The sequence below is a fragment of the Crocodylus siamensis genome, chromosome 2 (assembly GCF_052110815.1).
Source record: "Crocodylus siamensis isolate JL-2025a chromosome 2, ASM5211081v1, whole genome shotgun sequence".
In the NCBI taxonomy this organism is placed as follows: domain Eukaryota; kingdom Metazoa; phylum Chordata; order Crocodylia; family Crocodylidae; genus Crocodylus; species Crocodylus siamensis.
In genome coordinates this window covers 108,901,316-108,924,329 of record NC_143396.1, presented here as the reverse complement: position 1 = coordinate 108,924,329, position 23,014 = coordinate 108,901,316, and the positions used below count along the sequence as shown (strand labels likewise).

General features: G+C 43.9%; 2 protein-coding genes and 1 pseudogene across 7 annotated transcripts in view; 2 read left to right on the top strand and 1 right to left on the bottom strand.

Moving 5' to 3' along the window:
• Positions 1–4,007, bottom strand: part of SCLT1 (sodium channel and clathrin linker 1) — an 83,913-nt gene extending 79,906 nt beyond the window's left edge. Inside the window, exon 1 of one of the 3 annotated variants that reach the window (XM_090036547.1) lies at positions 3,911–4,007. The gene's annotated coding sequence lies outside the window, so the exon portion shown is untranslated. Of the gene's footprint in view, positions 1–3,900 lie in introns of all 3 variants that reach the window. The other 2 variants (XM_090036550.1, XM_090036548.1) reach the window with 2 other exon arrangements.
• Positions 3,993–23,014, top strand: LOC149870596 (UPF0462 protein C4orf33-like). Of its 4 annotated transcripts, none has more exons than XM_090036555.1 (7): positions 3,993–4,108; positions 5,044–5,154; positions 15,591–15,771; positions 19,485–19,545; positions 19,773–19,824; positions 19,947–20,146; positions 22,229–23,014. In XM_090036555.1, the coding sequence occupies exons 1-7, from the start codon at positions 4,043–4,045 to the stop codon at positions 22,332–22,334; spliced, it is 777 nt and encodes a 258-aa protein (XP_089892681.1). In that variant the 5' UTR covers positions 3,993–4,042; the 3' UTR covers positions 22,335–23,014. The 4 variants fall into 4 exon arrangements, with proteins under 4 accessions (XP_089892681.1, XP_089892680.1, XP_089892678.1 ...); XM_090036552.1 differs by lacking the exon at positions 3,993–4,108 and adding an exon at positions 4,196–4,362 and having other exon boundaries at positions 15,528–15,771; positions 22,229–23,004; XM_090036554.1 differs by lacking the exon at positions 5,044–5,154 and having other exon boundaries at positions 4,090–4,108; positions 15,528–15,771; positions 22,229–23,004.
• On the top strand, positions 11,817–13,891 carry LOC149870597 (uncharacterized; annotated as a pseudogene).

The following is a 23,014-nucleotide window of genomic DNA, read 5'->3' as shown; positions in this document are numbered from 1 at the left end:
ATAATACTATGGCTTCTGCTGAACTGAGACTGTACCTGGTAACATCCCGCTTAACTATACAGTTAGTTCAATAACTGCCCCCACATTGTTTCTATCATATTTCCTGGACCAACACAGCTACAATACTCCAACCCCCTTGACAGATTAAGTAACTCAAAAACTTACACTTCAAGTTGACAGAGTTCAAACAAAAAAAAAGAGTTTATTTTGCACTTGCATACTATGTTTGTGAGACCTCGACCAAAATATTCTGCATTAAATAAAAAATTAAACGGCACGATTCATACATTATAATTTAAATAAGTCAAGAGACAAAACTGGGTTTGTTTAATACAAGATGGTGCAGTTGAAAAGTCTACTATGGAAGGATTCTGCCATTATACAGGACCTGTTTTTTTCAATTCTATCTAAAAAGTGACAGAGCAACCTGTCTCTTGATGTCATTTGCTCCAACTACTTAATCTTTTTAAAAACTGTATGAAATCACTACCAATTATAACCATTAGAGAACTTCTACCAAAATAAATATATATAGAGATCAGTCTTGACCATCATACTTTGCCATGCTGGCAGTTTCCCACAAGTAATAGCACCTGGATTAAGCCCAGCTCCTATGTCCACTTACAAGTTATTTCCCTGTTTACAGAAGCCATATAGCCCTGGGTAGCCATATAGACCAGATGCTGTATCAATATTTTACTAGGTTCATTTCAGAATTTCAACAAAACTTGCTATCTCTTAGAAATGATGCTGATGTTACTTTGTAGTAAGGCAGATTATTAGAAGAGATCACAATATTAGCCTTGCAAAGACAAAATGCATGCATTGTAAAAAATATCCCTATAATGGATATATAAATATAGTAGAGCTCTGTGTTCACAGGGCTGGGTTCATTTGCCTTTGTGAAGATGAGGGTTTGTGAATTATACATGGAAAACTAAAAATGCTCAGTGTGATCTGCATTTTTGAATAGAAAGAATTCACCAATTGTATTGGAAAATAATTTCAAGGAGAATACGAGAGTCAGAGAGCTCATATGCATAGTTCCCGACATGCAACAAACAACTGCTCTGGTGCTTAAGGTGGCTTGAAAAACAGTAGGCAACTATAAGAAAACTAGACTCGCCTCCACCATTTCCCACTGCATTGTAATAAGCAGCTGAACAAGTTACTGGCTAGTGTCACCCACATACAGCTTTGAAGCTTGTCCTTACCTCTGCAACCCTGATTCATTTGTTGCGCTGCTTGATTCAATTAGAATTCACAGCTGCTCACTGGGAATGAGAATAAAATGGGGCTAACATTATGTGCTAGAGAGACACTGTTAGTTTGAAGTTAGGTGGAAGGCAGGGTAGGGCCATGTATATTACATATATTGAAGAATAAATGTTTTCGCTCGATCTGAGCCTTCAAGAGGCCGAGAAGCGATATTACACATGTATATTACACAATTAACTGGTGAATCGCAAAATACATATAGATTGGTCATACATGCAAAGTGATTATCACATGATAAAAATGACTGGACAGCTATAAAGACAGCCAACCAGCTATCAAGCCAGTGCTTGAAAACATGTAACCACTCTACACCAGTTTCTATCCAACTTTAATTTGAAGGTATAGCAGGGCTCCAAGGAAGGGATTTGTTTGGAGAGGCCTGAGCTTTTGTGGTCTCCAGTCAACTCTGCCAGCCGTCACAAATAAATACCATAAAAATCAGAGCAATGATACCAATTCTCACTCTTCAAATTAAGCTGGGGGCAAGGCCACTTGAGTAAAAACCCTCTGGGTTCTGTACTGTGCAATGGCACTTCTTCACCTTCCTCATGCTGTTGCAGTCTAACTGTGCCCTCAACATACAGTTAAAGCCCCTTGTTGGCCTGGTAAGATAAAGGTAAGGTAAAACACTGGAAAGAAAAATAAAAAGAAAGGGAGGGCTTATTTTGAACCTTCAGAGGAAGCATTAAAGAGGGAAGCAGGGCTTCCAAGTCAAGCCTGTCTTCAGAGCTTGCTCCTAGGATGGAGGGCAAGAGTAGGCAGGAAGTAGAAGCAGTGACCCAGCCACAGCACTGAGAAGGGGGCAGCCAAGAAGTCCAACTCTGTGAGGAAATAATTCTTGCTCTCTCCAGAGCATAGCCCTGTGCGTTGGATGGGATATGCGGGGCCTAATCAGGGCCAATTTGATACATTCAGAAATGTAGGCTTAGGCCTATCATAGACAACTATAAGCCTCCCCTTTAAAAAAGAATGACACTGAGAATGGAACAACTGATTGCTTGAGTCAAATAAAAAAAAGAAACCACGAAACGGAGCGAGGGTTACAGGTTTGAAACAAGGGATCCAGAAGAGGACACTGAGCAAAGCATGCTAGCCAGTGCCCACTGCCCCCTGTATGAGTCAAGGGAGCCTGCGGACACCAAGCAGCAAAACTCTGCCTGGAGACACAAGCAGACGAGTTAGAGGGTGGCAGCTCAGCCAGGTCCCACCCAGCCAGATCCTCCTTCCTGGTCTTGTAGGTGGCCAGCCTGGCCAGAGCCAGGAGGAGGTTGACCAGGCTTATTTGATCCATATCGGGAACATGGGCCTTGCACCCAAAGAGCTATTACGTATGCATCACCTAAAGTCCTGGGACAAAGAAAATACAAAACAGGCATGGGAGTAACGATCACAGGTTCAGAACGAGTGCACCCAGGGGCACATGGACCAGAGTATGGCAGACAGTACCCCTGGGGCCTCCAACCAGCCCAAGGAGCCAGTGGGCACTGCCCAGTGAAACATGAAGGGGCAGGGAAGCAGCCGCAGGGTCATCCCAGCCACAGTCTTTTCCCTGGTCCCATCTTCACAAAGGCCAGCGAACCCACCTTTGAGTACACGGCTCTATTGTATTTATGTATCTATTATAGGGATAATTTTTCCAATGCAGGCACTTTGTCTTTGCGAGGCTAGTATCATCATCTCTTCTAGTAATTTTCCTTACTGCCAATTAGCATCAGCATCATTTCTAAGGGGCAGCAGGTTTTGATGAAATTCTGCAATGCACTTGGAGTCAATTGCCTGGCAAATACCATGAGAGCTTCAGGTCTGTAAAGGGTCCTTTTTCCTCAGTTCTTATTCCCAGTTCCTTTTTTATGCATCTCTAATGAAATTCTCTCTCTAGCACGTGTAATCTCAGCCTCTTGTGGGCTCAGATGAAGCGTAACCCTATGCCTGTCTGGCAAGGGAAACACTGTGACCACTGAGGTGGTCCTCCAAGTTGCTCCCAGGGAAAACCGCTCTCCTGTCATGGAGATAGTACCTGCCAAGGTAATGTATAGTAAAACTCCTGCTTAGCTGCTAGAGTGGGAAGGTCTTGGATTTATGACAGCTTTATGGGAAGGGAAGCCTCCTCCCTAGCTTGCTCCTGTGGCCTTATGGCTGAAGGCAAGCAAAACTCAGGGGGATCTGAACCCCAAGCTGACTTGCACTGGCAAGTAGGATGCTCGCCAAAAGTTTTGGAAACATCTGAAGCCCTTGGTGGGGGTGGAGGATGTTTGCTGGTAGCAGGACCATTTATGGTTCTGGACTGACTCTCGGATTTGGATTTTGTTTTGGCTGATTTGGCTTGGAACGTGGAAAATTTAATTAAAAAATCAGGAATAACACACTTTTATTGGGTAGGGATTAGCTTTGAAAGAGGAACCGGGAATAAGGAACCGACTTCAGGCGCCCCAGGTCTATAATGGCACTGGGCGGCGACGGCCAGGAGAAAGCTGACCGAGAGGTCTCGGTGCGAGGGACGGAAGCGGAGCCTCCCAGCCCAGCCAAGCGGCCCGTCTCTTCAAAACGCAGCCCAGGGGCAGGGGCCCAGCCGCAGGGACGCAACCCTCCCGACCCGATCCCGGGATCGCTCCCCCCACTCACTCGCACTCACCGCCAGCAGCAACACAGCCAACTGCTTTAGTAACCGCTCCGGCACGCTGGTTGCGGGGCCTCACGTAACCCAGAAGCCCCGCCCCCGGCGACGGGCGAGGGGAGGAAGACGAGCTGGGAGAAGCTGCCGCGCATGCGCAGGGGGTTCAATAGCCAGTTCCTCTGCCTGGCAGCGGGGCCGGTGGTTGCTGGAACTTGGGTGGGTCACTGGCGGGAGGGGGAATCCCCCCCCTCCCCTCCCCCCCCCCACTGCTGCGCGAGCTCTGGCGAGGGCGGGGCCCGGGCCCGAGCCCGAGCCCGAGCCCGAGGGTGGTAGCGGGAGCTGCTGTGGGGGCGCGGGTCGGGGCCCGAAAACTAAGGGCAGCTTCCCTCTGTGTCACCTCCTGAGCGACGGGCACCGGGGAGGGCGCTGCAAGTCGTGCTGCGCAGAGGTTTTCGCCAATGTGTGCTCAGGTGGGCGCCCCTGCCCTGCCACCAGCGCCCTCGTTTTGAGTCGGGTCGTTTGTCCCGTAGCAGGTCTCTGCCCCGCCACAACTGATGTCTGCCAGAGCAGCGCTTCTCAGAGGGGCTACTACAGCAGCCCGGGGTGCCTCAAGCCCCTCTGGCAGCCTCTGGAGGTGTTAGCACCTTTGGGTGCACAGGGCTTATTTGCTCACCAAGCCTGGAGGCTGCACCTAAGACCCTGCCGTGCCTTTGCCCCCGGTGTGGGCTTTCTCCAGTTTTCACCATGGGGAAACTCACTTTGTTGTGTTCCCGTTGTAAAAAAATGGGGAAAGTTCAGGGCTGACTGAAAAAGGGGTCCCAGAGGCTGAAAAGGCCAAGAACTGCCAGTCTGGAGCATCACGTCTATTCCCGAGTTGTGAATATGGCATGAAGCAATGGGCAGAGCTGGGTACTCCTGTACCCAGAGCCATCTCTGCTCTGTTCTGCCCAGCAAGATGGGTTTGAACTTATCTTTGTGCCTGTCATTGTGCAGATAAAACTGGGATGGAGCTCCTTGTGGTTTGCCCAGCCCTTGTACCAGCTCGTGTCTTCTTGGTGACTGCATGTGGAGCTTCTTTTTGGTGTCACTTTTATTCCGTGCTGTGATAGTGAATGACTTAATAAGCTGTGTATTTCTCTTGTCATTTCTAGAACTTGTGTTCTTGTAACTCAGCTTACGCTCTTCTGAGACAGCTTTCCACAGGCAAGGGGCATGTGGCATGTGTCCTGTTAGCAACAGGAATTGTAACTAGTTTCCAAAAGGTGAGAATAATATATATATACATGTATTATGTACATTAGATATTATAACTATATTTACAATTTGTTACATGTATATTTTATATATTATTATAAATATATCATTTAAAATATATTTACAATTTGTTTAAATATCCGCACACACATAATAAATATATAATTTATTTTTATTTCTTCACATGAATGCTTCTAGTTTTATATCTTGTAAATCAGCATCGGTGTGTACACACACACTTGCACAGGGCTAGATTTTTGAACAGCGAGGCAAAGTAGAGGCAGTAAAAAAAAGATGTCCCACACACTGGGAACCTCGTAAGAACCTGATACACGTAAGTGAATTATTGAATTGTTCTTGTCTAATGCGGAAGGGGAGCTTGGTATCTTATTTGCTTAATCATTATGTGCCTGCCTCCTCCTTTCCTCCCTCCCCTTTTTTTAATTTAACCCTGGATTCTTCAGAGTAGGGAAAACAGTGAGATTAAGAGTGACTTGCTTCTTGTGGAGAATTACATGAAAGGTACACATGATTTTTCTCTTCAGTTGATATGAATTTTCATAGTTGCTTCACTTTTTAGTGTCCTTTGAGAGAACCAATGCACCCCTTTCCCCCCCTTCCCATTTGTGCTGCTTATTGTTCAAGGAGTTTTGGGATCAATACCTTTTTAATACTAATGTGTATGATTTGCATCTCTGACTTGCATCTAACTGTTCTTGTGGATGGTTATCTGCATATAATCATTTTGTAGTTCTGTGTAGGTGAAACGATGCATCACTTCTACTTTAGTTCCTTTCCCCCTCTCGTTTCCCCCTTTATTCAGTAATATACTTCATTCACATACAGAACACCCACGTTTAAGATTTGTTAAGGAGTTTATTCTCTTCCACTCTCCTTTATAAAAATTAGATCATTGTTCACATAGAGGAATTTTAATAGAATACTTAGAATGACTTGTGGCAGTACTGCACTATGTAACATGGAGCAGAATAACTCAGAACTGTTTAGCTAATCTACTAATTGTGTGATCCTCTTCTTACTCAGTTATATACTTGGTGCCTCTCTCTGAGATGTGATTTTTTTTTTGTATCCATTTTGAAGTATGTAGTCTTATTGCCCTCTAAAGGATGACTGCTGCTGCCACAAGTTTCCATACCTTCCTTTCTGATGTTTGTGAATATGTTGCCCTCTAGTGGCTGCATTTTCCAGAGGTTATAAGGCCCAGTGTTTTGCACTCAAGCAGAAATAGTTTTTCTCCCATTTGTTGAAACTTTGAAACTTCCTGAATTTTGGCAAGGCAGCAAGATGCCTTGATGTGGGTGTATAAGGAATATTCCGCAACTTATTCACTCTAAACACCGTATGCAAAGGTCTGTCAGACTTTTTGTCCCTGCTCTATTTGTTCTGTCTTGGGGACAAATGGAGGGATGGTGCTGTACCCTGTTTCTCCTTTGTAGGCTGTTACGTTAAGTTAGAATAACTTTTAGCTTGCATTCTAGTAGTTTTAATAGGCCTCTGGCTTAAGTTAGGCCATATTTGCAAAAGTGAGGCTAAGTATATGCTAGACCTTGCCTTTGTGCCACCCTAACAGTTTTTATGGCAGTCTAAAGGGAAAGCAGTTAGATGCCTATGCCCAAGTTTGTGGACCTTGATGAAAAGTAGTTTGTTAGCCTTATGGTGTGAGAGCATGAGCAGCCAGCCAAGCAGGTACTCCTGAGGCTTGAGGAGTCTGATCCATCGTGCCCTGGGAATTTCTGTGTATGACTAGGTCCCTCAAGCCCCAGGAGCGCCTGCATAGCTTTTCCTTCTTAGAGTTGTGCCACTCAGAATCTCCGGGGTACACGTCTGTAAGTGAGGAGAGATGGGGTTTCACACTTGCAGAGAACATGCCCCCAGGGAATCTTTGGGGCCTGTTCTCTGCTAGTGGGGAACTCCAGGTTTCTGCACTTAAAGACATGCCTTGGGGATTCCCCAGGGTGGGTCTCTGCAAATGGGTAACCTAAGGTTTCCCTGCCTAAAGACATGTCCCAGGAAATCTCCAGATGCTTCTCTGCAAGTGGGGAACTCCAGCTTTGCCTGCTTAGAGATGCATCCAGGGGAATCTCTGGGCATGCCTCTTCAAGCAGGGAACGTGTGGTTCATTTTTCTTCAGGATCAATGGCTGAGACAGCAGGTGACTTGTTTCACCCAGTGGAGTGGATCAGATTTGCTGGGCCATGTACTAGTACAGCTGATCGACTTCATTCAGTGACCTCTTTATTATTACACAATTTCCCTTGGGGTATAAAATAAATTGAGTTATAGGTGAGAGAAACTTCTTGAAAAGACTATCCCATTATTAGGACGTCAGATCTTGATTAAGTGCTCAGGTCTGTGTTTTAACTGGACTGACAAGATCACACATACACATTGTTTTCTGACCATATTTGTTGAAGTTTCTGTCACGTATTATAAACCTTTGTTTTGAAGTGGGGATAAAAATTGTTCAGTACTAAATTGTATCCTTCTGGCGTCCTTTGCTGATGTTTCCATCTGTAGACATAATTAAGATCCAACCCCTCATAGAATCTAGTCCCTGAATTTGAATAAGAGCTCCCGAACAGACTGGCCACTTGTTAGAAAGTCTTAGGATTTTAACGTGTATAGATTCTAAGTTGTAAGGTTACTTATTTTTGCTTGGATTATTAAAGGGCCTGAATTCATGGCAAAAGTGGGCTGTGCTAGGGCTCCTTTAATCTTGCAGGTTCCCCTCTGTCCCCCCCCCCCACGCGCGCACGCACACACACACACACGCACACACACACTAACTGGTGGAGGGATGCCCCTTGCAGCTTGCTTATGATTGGCAGGGAAGTGAAAACTGCAGTTTTAAATATGGTGCCATTTTTGCCTCCTGCAACTGATTGCCCAAGGGGCCCAGTGGGGGCTCCTGCTTGCTGCTGACCGGAGGCAAAAACAGTGCCACATTTAAAACCATGGTTTTTGCTTCCCTCCCAATCAGGAGTGAGCTGCAGGTGGGTCCCCCTCCACCAGTCAGTGGCAAGGGCAGTGCATGTAGGGGAGCCTGCAAGATTAAAGCAGCCACAGTGCAACCCACTTCTGGTGTGTATTTGTTAGGGCCCTAATCATTAAAATATATCTAGATCAGTAGTTCTCAACCTTTTTAGATTTGAGGCACACCTCATTAGACTTGAGCCCCCGCCCCCCATAACTTTTTGTGAACTGAGCAGCATCCCACTTCAAAAACTGCTTGCTTGCAGAGGGTCCAGACAGACTGGGAGAGCTTGAGCTGCCTGTACTTGCTAATCTCATTACTTCCTGCATCACCCTTCAAGGGATCTCCTGGGGCCTTGGTTGAGAAACACTGATCTAGATATGCATTCATGCTGTGAGAATAGTGTCTGTCAAAAGCAACCTAAATCTGTAGGAGTCAACACCTTTCCACATCCGGGAAAGCTTGCTGTTTTCCATAAAGAATTATAGTGGAGGCAATTCTCTTTCATTTGCATTCTTGAATGGTACCTGGGTGTTTGAAGGTCTGGCACGATTGGAGTCTTGCTTGGATAATACAGCAAGTCAGTCAAATAAAAAGTTATTAAAAGTTAAGGAGAAGATGCTGTGGATGTTTCTCAAAGTTTCATTTAAACACTGTTTCCTTCTGTATATTAGAAACTGAAAATAAATAGAAGCTGCATAATAATAGATGTAAGGCTTCCCTACAGAAACTGCTCTGTAGGGATGAACTTCATGACAGCTGTATGTTTAGCATAATGCATGCTGGAGTGTTGCAGCTGAGCAGGTACTACTCAGTCATAGGACAGGTGTGTTCACCTGTAGTCAGCAAAGATTTAATCTTCCTTCTGCTGAAAGTTGTATTCGGCACAAGTGGCTGAAGCTTTGGAATTTTTAGATATTTATCAGCGTGTGAGAGAAGATGGAAAGTGTCACTACTGCAGGCTTAGCAGCTTTCTCCTCACCTTTTTTATATACTGCCTTTGGGTAATGGCTCTCATACCCTTACCTTTCCTGAAATGCTGTAGTTTTCCTACTCTTAAATTGGGCTTTGGGCCACAGTACCCTGTACATCACCCATGACTCCTCAGTAAATTACATGTTGCTTAATTCCTTCCATTTTTTCTTAGGTAAACATTAGGGGTGTATGAAATGGGCCCTATTTGATTCAGCCCAAATCGGAGACAGTGATTCAATTTGATGATTCAGATCACTGTCCCTGATTCGATTTGGCTGAATCCGAAGATTTGATGCTGCTTTGGAGAATCAGTGATTTGGACAGACACAGCTTCACAAGTTTTTTGATGTACCTCGAGGTACCAGCATGGCTTGTGAACACTGCAATGCTGAGGTGGATGGAGTGGCCCACGGGGGCGGGGGGGCCTCCATGTGCTCAATGGTGAACCCAAAAGTGGACCAGAAGTACTTCTGGTCCACTTCTGGGTCTGCTGCTGAGCTCACTGGGGAGCCCTCCACCCTTCTGTGGGACACTCCATGTACCTCAGCATTGTAGCACTCACGAGCCATCTGCTACTTAGAGGTATGTAGAAAAAACATTTAAAGCTGTGTCTATGTCTGAATCTCTCCTAATCGATTCAGAGGGTTCCAATTCAATTAAGAGAAGTTAAAGGGTCTTCTGAGTCTCTTCAGATTCGGAGATTTGGCCACCAAATCGGGCCGAATCTCTGCCAAATCCAATCACGGACCAAGCCTTCACATAGCCCTAATGAGCATACTAACCAGCCTATTGTATCATTTAATTACACAATAATCACTTAGAGAAGGTTTTCAAAACTGTCTAATGTCTAATTGTCCCATCGTGATGACAAAAAAAGGACTAATTTCTTCAGATACCCAGTGTATACTGGTTATCAGTCTCTCAGAGCAGCTTCTTAACAACCAGTTCTATTTTTATTCCATCATAATTGCTTTGTTTTAGTCAGTTCCTGGGCTTTGGTACTGTCTGACAAGAAGCTGAGTTTTGCTAGATTAAACTGGAGTCCTCGAAGCCTTTGGCTCTGCTGTCCTGCAGTAACCTTCAAGTAGTTGCTGAGGGGTGGCTTATTTTGAACTAACATTGCTTGTTTTCCTTGCTATCGGTTCTTAAATAAAACCAGTAAATTCATATGGTAAGTGACTGGTTTAGTAACCTACAGTATTCATAAATTATCATAGAGCAATTCCCCTTCTGTTACAGAAAGCTGCTTGTTCAGTTGCTTGCTTTAAAATCACTAGGACCCCTTTCCTTAATTTTATTCAGTCATTGCCAGTTAAGATTTTTTTCATTCTTATTGCTAATCTTTAGTACTATATACTGTACAGCACACCTTAAATAAAAGTGTATTACAATGCAGTACCTTCAGTTCGTGTTGCTGTGCATATTGCCATATTTCTTTGATCAAAGATGAGGTTTTTTTTCCCCATTTAACATGGGGTTGTGTGCTAGGGGAGATCCATTGCCTTGGATTCAAGTATAAGGGGCAGGGTGCAGAAGGGGTGTTGCTCCAGCGGCAGCTCTGCTCAGGCCAGGGATGTAAATTCTGTTGTTACTTTGGCTGCACACAGGAGAGGGTAGGGAGGTGGAGGGGCAGGCATGGGGACACTCAGGCACTGGAAGAGAGGGTGTCAGGGAAGGAGTGCATCATGGGGGCTATGAGGAGAGTTGGCAGGGCAGGGGGGGGATGGGTGGTGACACTGCCAGGCCTGGAGTGGGCTTGTAGGGAGTACTGTCAGGGGGCGGGGCAGGGGTGGGCAGTATAGGCCACTGGGGATTGGGTGGGGGAAACACATGGTGGCAGCAACCCTCCAAGACCTAGTTACCCATCTCAGGGCTCCTAAACCAGATGATCAGTAAGGACAGGCTTAATTTGCAGAGCCTGGGACTTAATTTTGCAGGCACAGCTCTGGGCTCCATTCCACTGTTGCTGCAGCTAGGCCAGGCTGGGACACTGCTGTTTTTTATTTTTTCTCCCCCAAGGGCCAGGGAAGAAGTGCATGGCAGGAGGCTGTTGCTTTCATTTATTTATTTATTTTCTTTCTCCCCCGAAAGCTGGGGAAGAAAGCCAGCAGTGCCTGGGGGGCTGTTATTACTGCTTTTATTTTTCTTTCTCCCCAAGGGTCAAGGGAGAAAACCAGCAGCATCCAGGAGGCTGCTGTTACCAACTCCCAGTTAGAGCAGGGGACAGTGGAACAGGCACCCAGGAAGCTGTGAACTCTCCAACACTGGAGATGTTCAAGAAGAGGTTGGTCAGCTATCAGTCAAGGATGTGCCAAGGATGTGCCAGTTCTCCTGCCTAGTCTAAGCCCCAGAGGATCCTGGCTATAGGGTCTTTCCCATCTGGCTCAGGGTCAGACCAGTGCTGCACTGGGGTCAGGAATAAATTTTTCCCTTGGTCAGATTGGTACTGGTTGGGGTGGCAGGGTGTTGCCTTTCTCTGTGGGGGAGCATGTCTTCTGCCTGGGATCTTGCAGAGGCTGCACTGGGGTGAGCCCCATGGGCAGTGCTAGCTGATACCATGCAGCCTAGCAGTCCTGCATTGCCACCAGGCACCCCTGTGTTCAAAGATTCCAGTCAGGTTTGCTTTTGGGTGGGAAGGCTTTCCACCTTCTATGCTCGGGACCAGGAAGTCCCTTTTTCCCCAACCCCAACAAAATTGCAGGGCTTGCTTGCTTTTTTTTTTTCACAGAAAACATTTGATTTCATGCCTTCTGTGGAAAAAAATGCAGTTGTGAATTGTCAGCCCCTACGTACAGGGGCTCATGTTTTGATGCATCAAATTTTACTTCAGCCTCCAGGCCTTGCATTCAAGTCTAGAAAAGATGCTGAAGAGTGCAATAGTCACCCTTAAAGAGTATGTCGCTCAGTTTGGCAAGGATACATTTCACTCTGATTAGTACTGTGCTGTTCTGCACTGCATGTAGCAAGGCTGTAGATCACATTGGAAAGCAGATGATTGTAGAACGCGTGGAAAGCGCTAAGCATAAACGGAATGAAAAGAGATGAAAAGAAGATGCTGAAACAGAGCCATCAACAATAGTAAAGAAACAACGCACTGTGGCTGTGGCATTCCAGTGCTCTACAGTTGCCAAAGACCACCATGCCACTGTCACTTTGGATTTTGTTCAAGTGTGTTTTAAAGCAGACTTTCCTGTGCATAAAATAGACTCACATGTAGTCAGGGATTTTTTTCAGCAAGTATATTAAGGGAGGCAGTGCCATTCCCAAGTCACACTAATTGCATTTCCACCTACCAGCTCTTTTTGAAGAGGAAAAACAGTACTTTCGTAATGACTTTGAGGGAAACTTCATTGCCGTATTTGCCAGCAAAACAATTGACTCCCAAAATACACCAGTTTTCAACATTTTCTTTCAGGTGCTCAAGGTATGTCCTCCTAGCATGCTAACATTCTTCCTGCATCATTGGTAAAGACAGGGTGCCTGGGGAAAGTTAATCATGCCACCATTTTGCAAACTTTGATTTCTTGTATGGTGGAATTCAGCATCCCACTTGAGTGGATATTAGCATTTGTAACAGACAGTGCAAAGCTACATGGTGAAGGCTTGGAACAACTTGTTTTGCAATCTGTGGTCGAACTCTGTACATGTTTGTTGCTATACACATATTGTTGCTCTGGCAGGAAATACTTGGTGAGATACCGTTAAGCAAGTAGATCGCTTTGTTGCTTTGAGGTCACTTTTAGCAAAATCTCCAGCTTGTCATGCATGGTTCTTGAGATACCTGTAGGAACAGAGTGTTGATTTGCCAACACTTGTACCTGCACCAGTTGTGACCAGGTAGAATACTTGATTCCATTGTTTAAAGTACCATACACAGTACTACCAGCTCTACCATGGGTTTGTGGAGGGTGAATAAACGGAACAAAAGGTACATCTGTTCTATGGGAACTAGTGGTAGAAGACCTGCACACTAACTTGAAGTACGTTGCAGAGAACTGTAGATGCCTGGTGACATTTTACAGTCCCAAAAGCACTCCTGTGGACACACTGGACACTTTTCAGTCCCCAAAACACCAAGTGTACAACAGCGTCCTGCATTTAATTTCATGGCTGGAACATCTTGCATCAACTGATAATGCAAAAGTGTTCGCAGCTATTCAAAGCTCTGCTGATAAACTGAGATAGTAGAACATAAAAAGTAAATGGCTAGCAATTGATTTTTCTCCATGCTGTTTCTGCACTGGATCCTAAACAAATTGGTGCTGTTTATACAGATTTTGAAACTGAAACTGGAATTAAAGCTGTGCAATGAATGCAACATGGAATGGCAAGTGTATTTAGAGATTGTCAGAGACAAGTTTGGAGATTCTGAGGATCCTTTTCAGTTCTGGATGGTGGTTGAAGATTGCATTCCCAACCTGGCAAAATATGCAGTGGTTCTCCTCCAACTGACTGTAAATTCAGCCGATGTTGAAGCTTCTTGCCACCAACTTGGGGTTCCTTTTAGTCCTCATCACTACCATCTGAAAGATGAAAATTGTGGCTAGAATGCTGCAGCTCCCGGCAATATCTGGTGGGATGTTGACGAGACTGTAGGGGAGGTGGCGATCTCAGCAGGCCCAAGGACCAGGGGGTCTGGGAATGGGTGAGTGGCCCTGGAGGACTGAGGAGTGCAGACAGCCCAGATGGGGCTGGACTACAGAACTTAAGCCTTACAGTTTAAAAGTGCTTTAAGCCAGCGTTTCTCAACATGTGGGTTGTGACCCAAAAGTGGGTTGCAAGAACATTTCAGAGGGTAGTGAGCCATGTGTCAAGAAATGCTGATCCTGGGAAAGTGCCAAGACTACGGCAGGGCAGAGTGGTGGTGGGAAGGTGCCTGCCCCTTCCAGCGGGGGAAGGGTACCAGGGAGAGCTGTGAGGCTATGCTGGGTGCTCACGGGGCCTGGGCAGCTGGGGGATGCTACTTGGGGGGTGGAAGGGGCTGTGACCAGGCTACCTGCTGCAGCATGGCAGCCCCAGCCCAGGACAGGGACTGCCACAGGCCTCCCCTCCTTTTTCCTCCAGCCCATGGCAGGGCTGGATTTGCTCTGCTGCCGCCCACATGAGCTGGAGCCACCACACTGTGGCTCAAGTGGGACCAGGGTAGCTGGGGGCTCTTTCAGCAGGGCTGGGGGAAGGAGAAAGGCCTGCGGGTTGAGAGCAAGGAAAACTAACATAGTCCGGGGGTGGGGAGGGGACAGGCTGGGCCAGGGTCTATGGGTTGCGCACCATCAGGGCCAGGGGGCTGTGGGTCAGGACAGGCCGTGAATCTCTGCAAATGGGTACCGGTAGGAAACAGGTTGAGACCCACTGCTTTATGCTGTACTTTGTTTCTTTCCCCTTTGTCCTGTAATAAAACTGGTTTTTGTTTGGTACGTTGCTTGCAAGGGAAAAGTTTGTTCATTTGGGATACCCCAGTTTAAATCTAGTTGTCCCTGGCTTCTGGGTGGGTGCTCGAGCTGAAGCTAAAATTATTTGGGACACTCTCCTCCTGCCCCCAAACTTGAACTTGGCCCTTTATTGCTGCCAACAGGTGCAGGGAGCAGAAAGCAGGGGTTAGCACTGCTCAGAACCACAAAGCAGCAGGGGGGACAGCTGCAGATGGACCAGTGTCCAACGGTGGGGGGGACCTGCAGTTGGACCCAAGTCCTCGTGCAGGGGGGAAGTTGCTGCTAGGAGGGAATGAGTAGGGGGTAGGCAAGGGCTGTAGGTCTAGAGTGAAGGGCAGTGACAGGATTGGGGGGGTCTGTGACTTGGCAGTGAGGGGCATATCGGGGCTGCTCAGTGCCACAAAGCAGGGGGGAGACAACTGCTGGACCCTTGTCCTGGTGAGCAAAGGCGGGCAGGGGGAGTTCTGATTTCCCACGATAAAAAAAAACAAAATCAAACACCAATATATAGGTCTTTATTTTATTATACTGGTTGAGGCACTAATAGGCTTCCAAATTGCTTTAAAACTGTAAATATATCAATAAAACATTTTGTTCAGCTGGGATAGGTAGATAAAAGCATTTCACTTTAATTGTGAAAAAATTCAGATTTGGATATTTTTGTCAGAGAATTTTGGATTCTTTCTTTTAATAGAGAAAGACACTCATTCCCACCTGCTCTTAAATCTTTCTGTCTGTTGCTCCACATGAAGCCTGATTGTTTAGGCTAAGCAAAGGGGATCAGGATTACATCACACAGTCCCAAGTCTATAATGTTGCATCTGTCCTGCCTGGTGAATTCAGCTAAATAATGCAATCTTCTTTTTTAAGACCCCTTAAGTTATACTCCCTTCCCTGCAGGATCATTTTTCTCTTTTGAGTGCCTTGGTGTGTCATACTTAAAACAATTTTTTTTTTTTTTTTTTTTTTTTTTTTTTTACAGCTGAAAAAGGCTTGTGTTGTTGATTGTACCCACATTGCCAATTTATTGCATGAAAATCTTTAGATGGAATTTAAAATTGAACACACCTGGGACAGTTTACCTGTGAGCCATGAGCCAGTACATATCAGGCTTAAATTGAGTGATGGAGGATTGTTGATGGAAATAAGTGCTCCCTTCTTTAACGATCCTCCAGCACCACTTGGAGAGCCAGGAAAGCCTTTCAACGGATTGTGGAACTATGAAGGTAAGAGGAAATATTTTATTGGAAACATAAATCTTGTGTAATACCTAAAGCAATATATATTTAATTTATTTAACAGTATAGACGCTGTGCAGTTGATGCATCTAGTTTTTGTTTTAAATCCCATGACAAGCTGTTTCACCAATCTAGTCTAGCTTGAACTGACAGATATATGAAATCTATTAGTTACAATTCAGCATCTTTCATCAGGACAGTTTCCCTTTAGAGGCAACAAAGTCTGTAAGATGATATATTAAACACACTTTCTGCCACTACTATCCTGAGGACTCATGAAAAAATAATGATTATGATTGCTTATTTAAAACGACACCTTGCATTTTGAAAGTTCTTACAAATTCAACATTTGCATGTTTATAGTTAGTGAATTGCTCTTTCTTATAAAACATTGGGGCTGTATTCTTGTAGTGTGTGCTGTAATGCATACTGGTTTGGGGAAAGAAGTAAATAATTATCTAATTGAATGATATGAATGTATGAGGCAAATAGTATAGTCATTAGTAGAATTATGTTAATTCCCTGTTGAGCGTTCAGAATGCAGTTTTGTCTGTTTAAAATGCTTTATTTTTGTTAAAGCTTAAAAGGATATTGTCACAAGATCTTGGAATAAGGAGCATAGTTTTTATGTCTCTTCTTGATGATGGGTTTACAAGGAATAATATAAACATATTTAGACATGAAGAATTTGAGTGACAGTTGTTAGAGCTACAGAAATACTTGTCCTGTTGTTGTTTTCGAAAAATGGCACGGCAGCAATTTAAACCACCGGTTAGCACATTTTGATCATTTAGATAAGTAATTTCCAATCTTGTCTTGGCTGGAGTCTATTTCAGAAACAACAAATACCATAGACCTACAGCCAAACAAAATTGTGATGTAAACAGAGGTAAATTTTGCTCATATGTATACTGCCGTACAAAATTATATCAAAATTTAGACAGAAGAGTACCAAAATTTCTTGAATACAAAATGAAGTCCGCCCTGCCTCTCCCCTGTCTTCCCCTTCCCCCTCTCAGCTTGCATGGGGAGAAAAGCCTCTTCTCTTATAATCACATACTGCGAAATCGTACTAAATGCATTGTTTGTAATTAAATTGCTGCCAAAAGCAACATGTGCTCAGCAATGGAAACCAACTATGAAGTTGATTTAATAGTCAACACTGAGCACAAGTATAAAACCTGTGGCCCATATTGGGCAAGCATGCTGCAAAGATAGGTTAGTGCAGCCTACTTGAATAAGATACGTAGTAGTGCCCATAAGCTCAGTTCCCCTCACTGCTGATTCTTTTAAAAGTCATAGTGAGCCACATACATGGCCTTTCCTATTTCCAGTGATTCCTGTTTCTTCACTAGCCTTAAATGCCCAGCAAACATCATCATGAAACAGGGCCCCAAATAGTTCCCCCAGATCCCTCTGTCACCCTGCTTCACAGCCTGTCTCATATAATTAGAGTGGCCCTGCCCTCCATGAAGTGAAGCCAGACCAGGTTGCCCTGCATCTCATCTGCATATACATTTTTGGAGCATCCTAAGACTAGATGAGAACACCCAGTTTGTCATGAGTGGGGAACTAATTAGCTCATGGATCCTTTGTTGCGGGTATCTGGAATACATGATGTAGTGAGCAAGTGCTGTGCTGTGGGGTCACCATGTCTTGAAATGCTGTTGATGCTGCTGGGGCCCACCCCAATGTACGATGTGGTAAATCATGAGCCTTTGGCTTTGGACTAATATCATGCATAGTTTTGTTTGTTCATTTGTTTGCTTGTTTTTTTAATTTCACGTCTCAGGTCAAATTAGCGCCAAATTCTATTGACTGAGCAGAGCCGAGTTGTTCAGGTCCATGTGGTACTACCACTGGCAAGTATCCTCTGTCCCAGACTGTCTAGGCTAGGGTGTTATATACTTCCAAATCCATGGCAGGCATCCTACATGCAGGCCCCAAGCCTGGAGGTCTTTGAGTTCGGATGCCCTTGAGTTTCGTGTGCCCTTAGCCTGAAAACCAAATATGCTGGGGACGAATCGCTCATTTCCATAAAATAGGCGTGTAGCTGAGATCCTTCTACTACATATAAGTAAGTGCCAAGGTGCTGCTCAGAAATATATTTATGGAGTACCTGTGCTAAAATTTGCAACAGTTCCAAAAAAGAAAAAAGAATAACATCCATTCTGGATGTCCTAAGTATAAACTATATGCAAAATGTTACAGCCATGTTTAATTTGAAGATCAGTATGTTCAATTTGCTTATCACTTCTTTGTGCTCAGGGAGAGCAGGGTTTGAAAGTAAGGAGAGGGGCAAGGGTCTCCCAGGGTAAAAAATTCAGGGGAAGCAGAAAGCAAGGGAAACCATCTCATATTTATTTTCCCTGCTGTAGCACTGCGAGGGGGACAGATTCAAGGAAAACTTACAATAATCAGATTCTGTACCTGGAAAATTATAACATTTATAAATTTTTCATCAATTATTGAGCGGTCCTGTTATAATCAGGGTCCCCTTTCTATTTGAGTAAATATGGTATTTCTTGTTCCAGCTGTTCTAAATAATCTGAAGTCTGATATACTCCCAACAATGCTCCATCTGCAGCTGTGGTGCGAGGAGTACACATGTTAGCACTCCACAAAAAAGTTAACATGCAGTCTGTTACAAAAGTCCAAAAAGTGGAGTTGTTCAAAATACTATCAAAATAATTTAAAGAAATTAATTGTAAATTATATTTTGTCCATTCTGTAACTGGAAGTAATAATTTTATTTGCTGCTCTGGAAGAGTACTTGTAATGAGACAATATGTAGTATAGTATAAATGCTGTGCTTTTACTATGGCTGATACTGCGGTAAATTAAGTCAGTATTTACATTTTAGAATTGTTTGCTGAAAGTGGCTTTGTATTCAGACCATGATGATAATCTTTGATGATGATGATAATGCTATACCTTACATTTGATCAAGTGAAGGGTCATTCAGTAAGGGTAGCCTACCTCCAAATACATTGCTCTAGAAGGTTGTTCTTGGGGAAAGCAAGTTCAATTCAAATGCTTCATCACCTGGTTTTGCTCTTCTCTGAGGATCACTGCTATAGCAAAATTTAGCAGCTGATTTTTATGTGCACTTTGCTCTTTGTGAATGTTCTTGTTTTCTTTTTTCCCCTTAACTCCTTTTTAAAATTATTATTATTGTTGGTCTTGTCTTTCATGTTCAAGTCATCAGCATGGGAATTTGAAGCATCATGCACTTTCAACTTAAATGGGTTGTGGTGGGTTTTTTTAAAGAGCGCAGTTGACTAACATCACTTGGGGCCTGGTCAGCTGCGCTCACAGCAGGTATCATTTGATAAAATGTGTCTGTGCTAGTACTGCTCCTTTCCCATTGACACCTAACAGTAGTTAGCAGAGGCACAATTTTTATAGACACTCCAGCTTGAGAACCACTGGATGTGATGCAATAAAATTAAATTAAACCAACCTGCTTATTTGTAGAAAGCTCTGAAGTGTGATTGTTGTAAAAAAGGCACTGGCATTCTAAAATGACTTTCTGATCAAAAGATTGCTCAGGTTTGGAACCTCCTGATGGTGTATTCACAATGTAGTACAATTCTGTAATCTGTAGGTCAAACTACTGTATGAAAACAAAATACTTTAGTGAGAAATAAGGTTTAAGAGGTAACCACTATTTTGTACTGATGGTGCATGTATTTTTCAAGTTGTAGAAGCATTTTTCTTGTGTGAGAGAACTGAGCAGTACTTGGAAGTTGAACTGTGTCCGTAAGTACAATGCTTTCTTCCTTTTTTTTAATAGTTGGTATTTTCAGTGCCATTGTAGTAGAAGTCCTAGAAGTCACAATGATAGATAAGAAGGAGAGGGCAACATAACTGTAGCAAGAGCTGTTTCAGCTCTGTAGTATTTATATGTTCATATTTGTAGATGCAGATATGAGTGTATTTAATATACATTACTTTAATAACATTGTTTTATTTTTTATTTTTACCAGCCACGGACAGCATTTGGTACTCCTGCTTTCTGGCAGAAGAAGAGTATGGAAAGTAAGTGATAAAATACTTTCCATAAACCATGAAAGACTATCTTTTTAGACAACTAGTTGTTCTGTGATTGCTTGGAAGATATGATGGACTATCTGCATCTCTTTGCTTTTTTCTTAATGTAGCAAGAACTTGCTTTAACATTTGAAGTGTGCAGAACAGAGACCAAATGGGAAGGCAGAGCTCATCTTCCTTGGAGTTATTTTCCACCAAGCACAGACAAATTTAATGCATTTGCAATTCATGGCTCTGAAGATAAGAGAACATATGAAGCATTTTATCCATTGCCTCAGCATGAAATACAGGAAGGACAGAAACCAGATTTGTAAGCAGAAAATTACCTCATCTGTATCGCAATGTATCCTAACAGTCTAGGAGATTTTTGTATAAAGGAGTTGATTTTTCTTATAAAAACTAAGACTACCACTGGTGCTTTAATTCTGTTGCTGAGCTGCAAACACTGTGTCGAGTTCTATATAATATTTAGAACTCTGTGGCAGATAAGCTGTAACGAGTCACTACTTTCATACTTGTTGCTGTCCCCTACATTCATATAAAGTGAGGAAATGAAGTACCACTTGGTGTCTGTTGTATTACCTTCCTCAAGCTGTTGTTCCACTTTTCCCTAACTAAACACCCATTGAAATGCCAGCTATTGATGATTTTATTAGATGAATTTCCAGTGGCCTAGGGCTTACACAGCCAGGTCTGTACCCAGTGTTTCCAGTGTTTTGGAATTGATTCCAGTAAAAAAAAAAAAAAAAAAAAAAAATCAACTGAATTACTTGACAGGTTATAACATTAAAGAAACTGACATTTGTCATAGGAGCAAATAACAGGAGCTTTACATTACCTAGGCATTTGGGGGCATATCTGACTATGAGAATGAAGTAGGTTAAGGTTACCTCTCTAGCAATTATTATTGTGTGTAGTAAAAGCGCACTACCCTAGAAGACTCTTGATTATACATTTGCAATTTTCTTAGAGATACTAATCCCTCAAAACAAAAATTTCTTCACCAAAATAATAAGCTTATGCTCTGCTGAATTTTGCCATATTTTTAGTGCCAGATTTGCAGAATTTTAAACTTTTTTACTATTATTTATTTGTAGACCTTGTTCTCAAAAGTCTAGTATAGAAAAAGCATGGAACACTTCCTTGCCACTGTCCTGGAGGAAGAAAAAGTTTAAACCATTTGTATGTCCCGACTAGATTGCATTCAACCCCGTTCTCTGTCTCTCACCCCGTTCTCATTTAGAAACTGGGGGACTGTGGTGTAGACACCCACACAGTCAATTGGGTCGTCAACTGGCTGGAGGGCCGCATCCAGAGAGTGGTGGTGGATGGGTCATTTTCAACCTGGAGGGATGTGGGCAGCGGGGTTCCGCAGAGCTCAGTCCTCGGGCCCGCGCTGTTCAACATCTTCATCAGTGACTTGGACAAGGGGGTGAAAAGCACCCTGTTCAAATTTGCTGATGACACTAAGATGTGGGGGGATGTGGGCACACTAGAAGGAAGGAATAGGCTACAATCGGACCTAGACAGGTTACAGGGTGGGCAGATGAGAATAGGATGGGATTCAACACTGACAACTGCAAGGTGATGCACCTGGGGAGGAAGAATAAGCAGCATACCTACAGGCTGGGGAACTCCCTTCTCGTCAGTACAGAGGCAGAAAAGGATCTTGGAGTCATCATTGATGCCAAGATGAGTATGGGCTGGCAGTGTGGGCATGCAGTCAGGAAGGCAAACTGTACCTTGTTATGCATCCACAGATGCATCTCAAGCAGATCCAAGGAGGTGATACTCCCCCTCTATGCGGCACTGGTAAGGATACAGCTGGAGTACTGCGTCCAGTTCTCGGCACCGCACTTCAAGAGGGATGTGGACAACATGGAGAAGGTCCAGAGGAGGACCACTCGCATGATCAGGGGGCAGCAGGGCAGGCCCTATGAGGAGAGGCTACGGGACCTGAACCTGTTCAGCCTCCAAAAGAGAAGGCTGAGGGGGGATCTAGTGGCCTGTTACAAACTAGTCAGAGGGGACCAGCAGGTATTGGGGAAGTCCCTGTTCCCTCGAGCACTAGCAGGACTGACTAGAAATAACGTCACAAGCTGGCAGAGGGTAGATTTATGCTAGGTATGAGGAGGCGCTACTTCATGGTCAGGGTGGCTAGGATCTGGAACCAACTTCCAAGAGAAGTGGTGCTGGCTCCTACCCTGGGGGACCTTGCTGGGGTCATTTGACACCATACTCTTTCCTGCCATGGCAGGGGGTTGGACTCGATGATCTGCTAAGGTCCCTTCTGACCCTAGAAACTATGAAACCAATTTTTTTCTTCATATTAAGACAGTCGCCTGAAATTCATAACCCGTGGGAACTTACCCTTCTTTTCATTTACTTACAGCCATCGCTTGGAACTTTTCAAACAATTTAGCTTGAAGGCATTAATGGGAGAAGATTGGAGGCAGCCTGAATCCGATCTCTGGATGTCATGCAAACATGCTGATTAGCAAAGCAGGATGAGAAATTTAAATCTTTACTCTGATTAGGGGGGAATGAAGCTGTAGGGCCTCATCTCTTCAGCTAAATTTCAGTGGTAAGAATTCCAGTGTGTTACTAAAATGAATCATGTTTAACTTCTCTTTTTTTTTTTTTTACCCTTGGCCACTTTCAGCTTAGCCTTTTAGCTTCAGGCCTACTCAGGTGAGCCTTTCACAGGGCTCCATTTCCAGTTTCCTTTCCACCAGCCTGCCATTATCTTAGCCCAGAGTTGACTGCTGATCATCTCCTAAACATTTTAGGACAGAAGAAGCAAGTATGATCATCTGACTTTCTGTATAACATGGCTGTTACTAGGCCAGAGGCATCTTTATTTTCTTGTTTCCACATCAGTTCCATAACTTCTATTTGACCTGTAGTATGTCTCTTAAAATAAATAAATAAAATTAGTATTGATTTTAAGACTTCATGTTGGAGATGCTCCACTTTCAAGGAAAGGTTCCCTTACCCCTCTTGACTTTAAATAGTACTCCTTTAATGATTGGTACCTCACTTCACTATGTTTGTCTATTTAGCGTCTAATTATTGTATCCCATTCTGTCTTTTTGTAATAGATTAAAGATCTATTTCTTGCAAGAAATTGTCACCTCCTTTTCTTTTTGTTCATGTTCTTGAGGATTGTAGCTCTGTG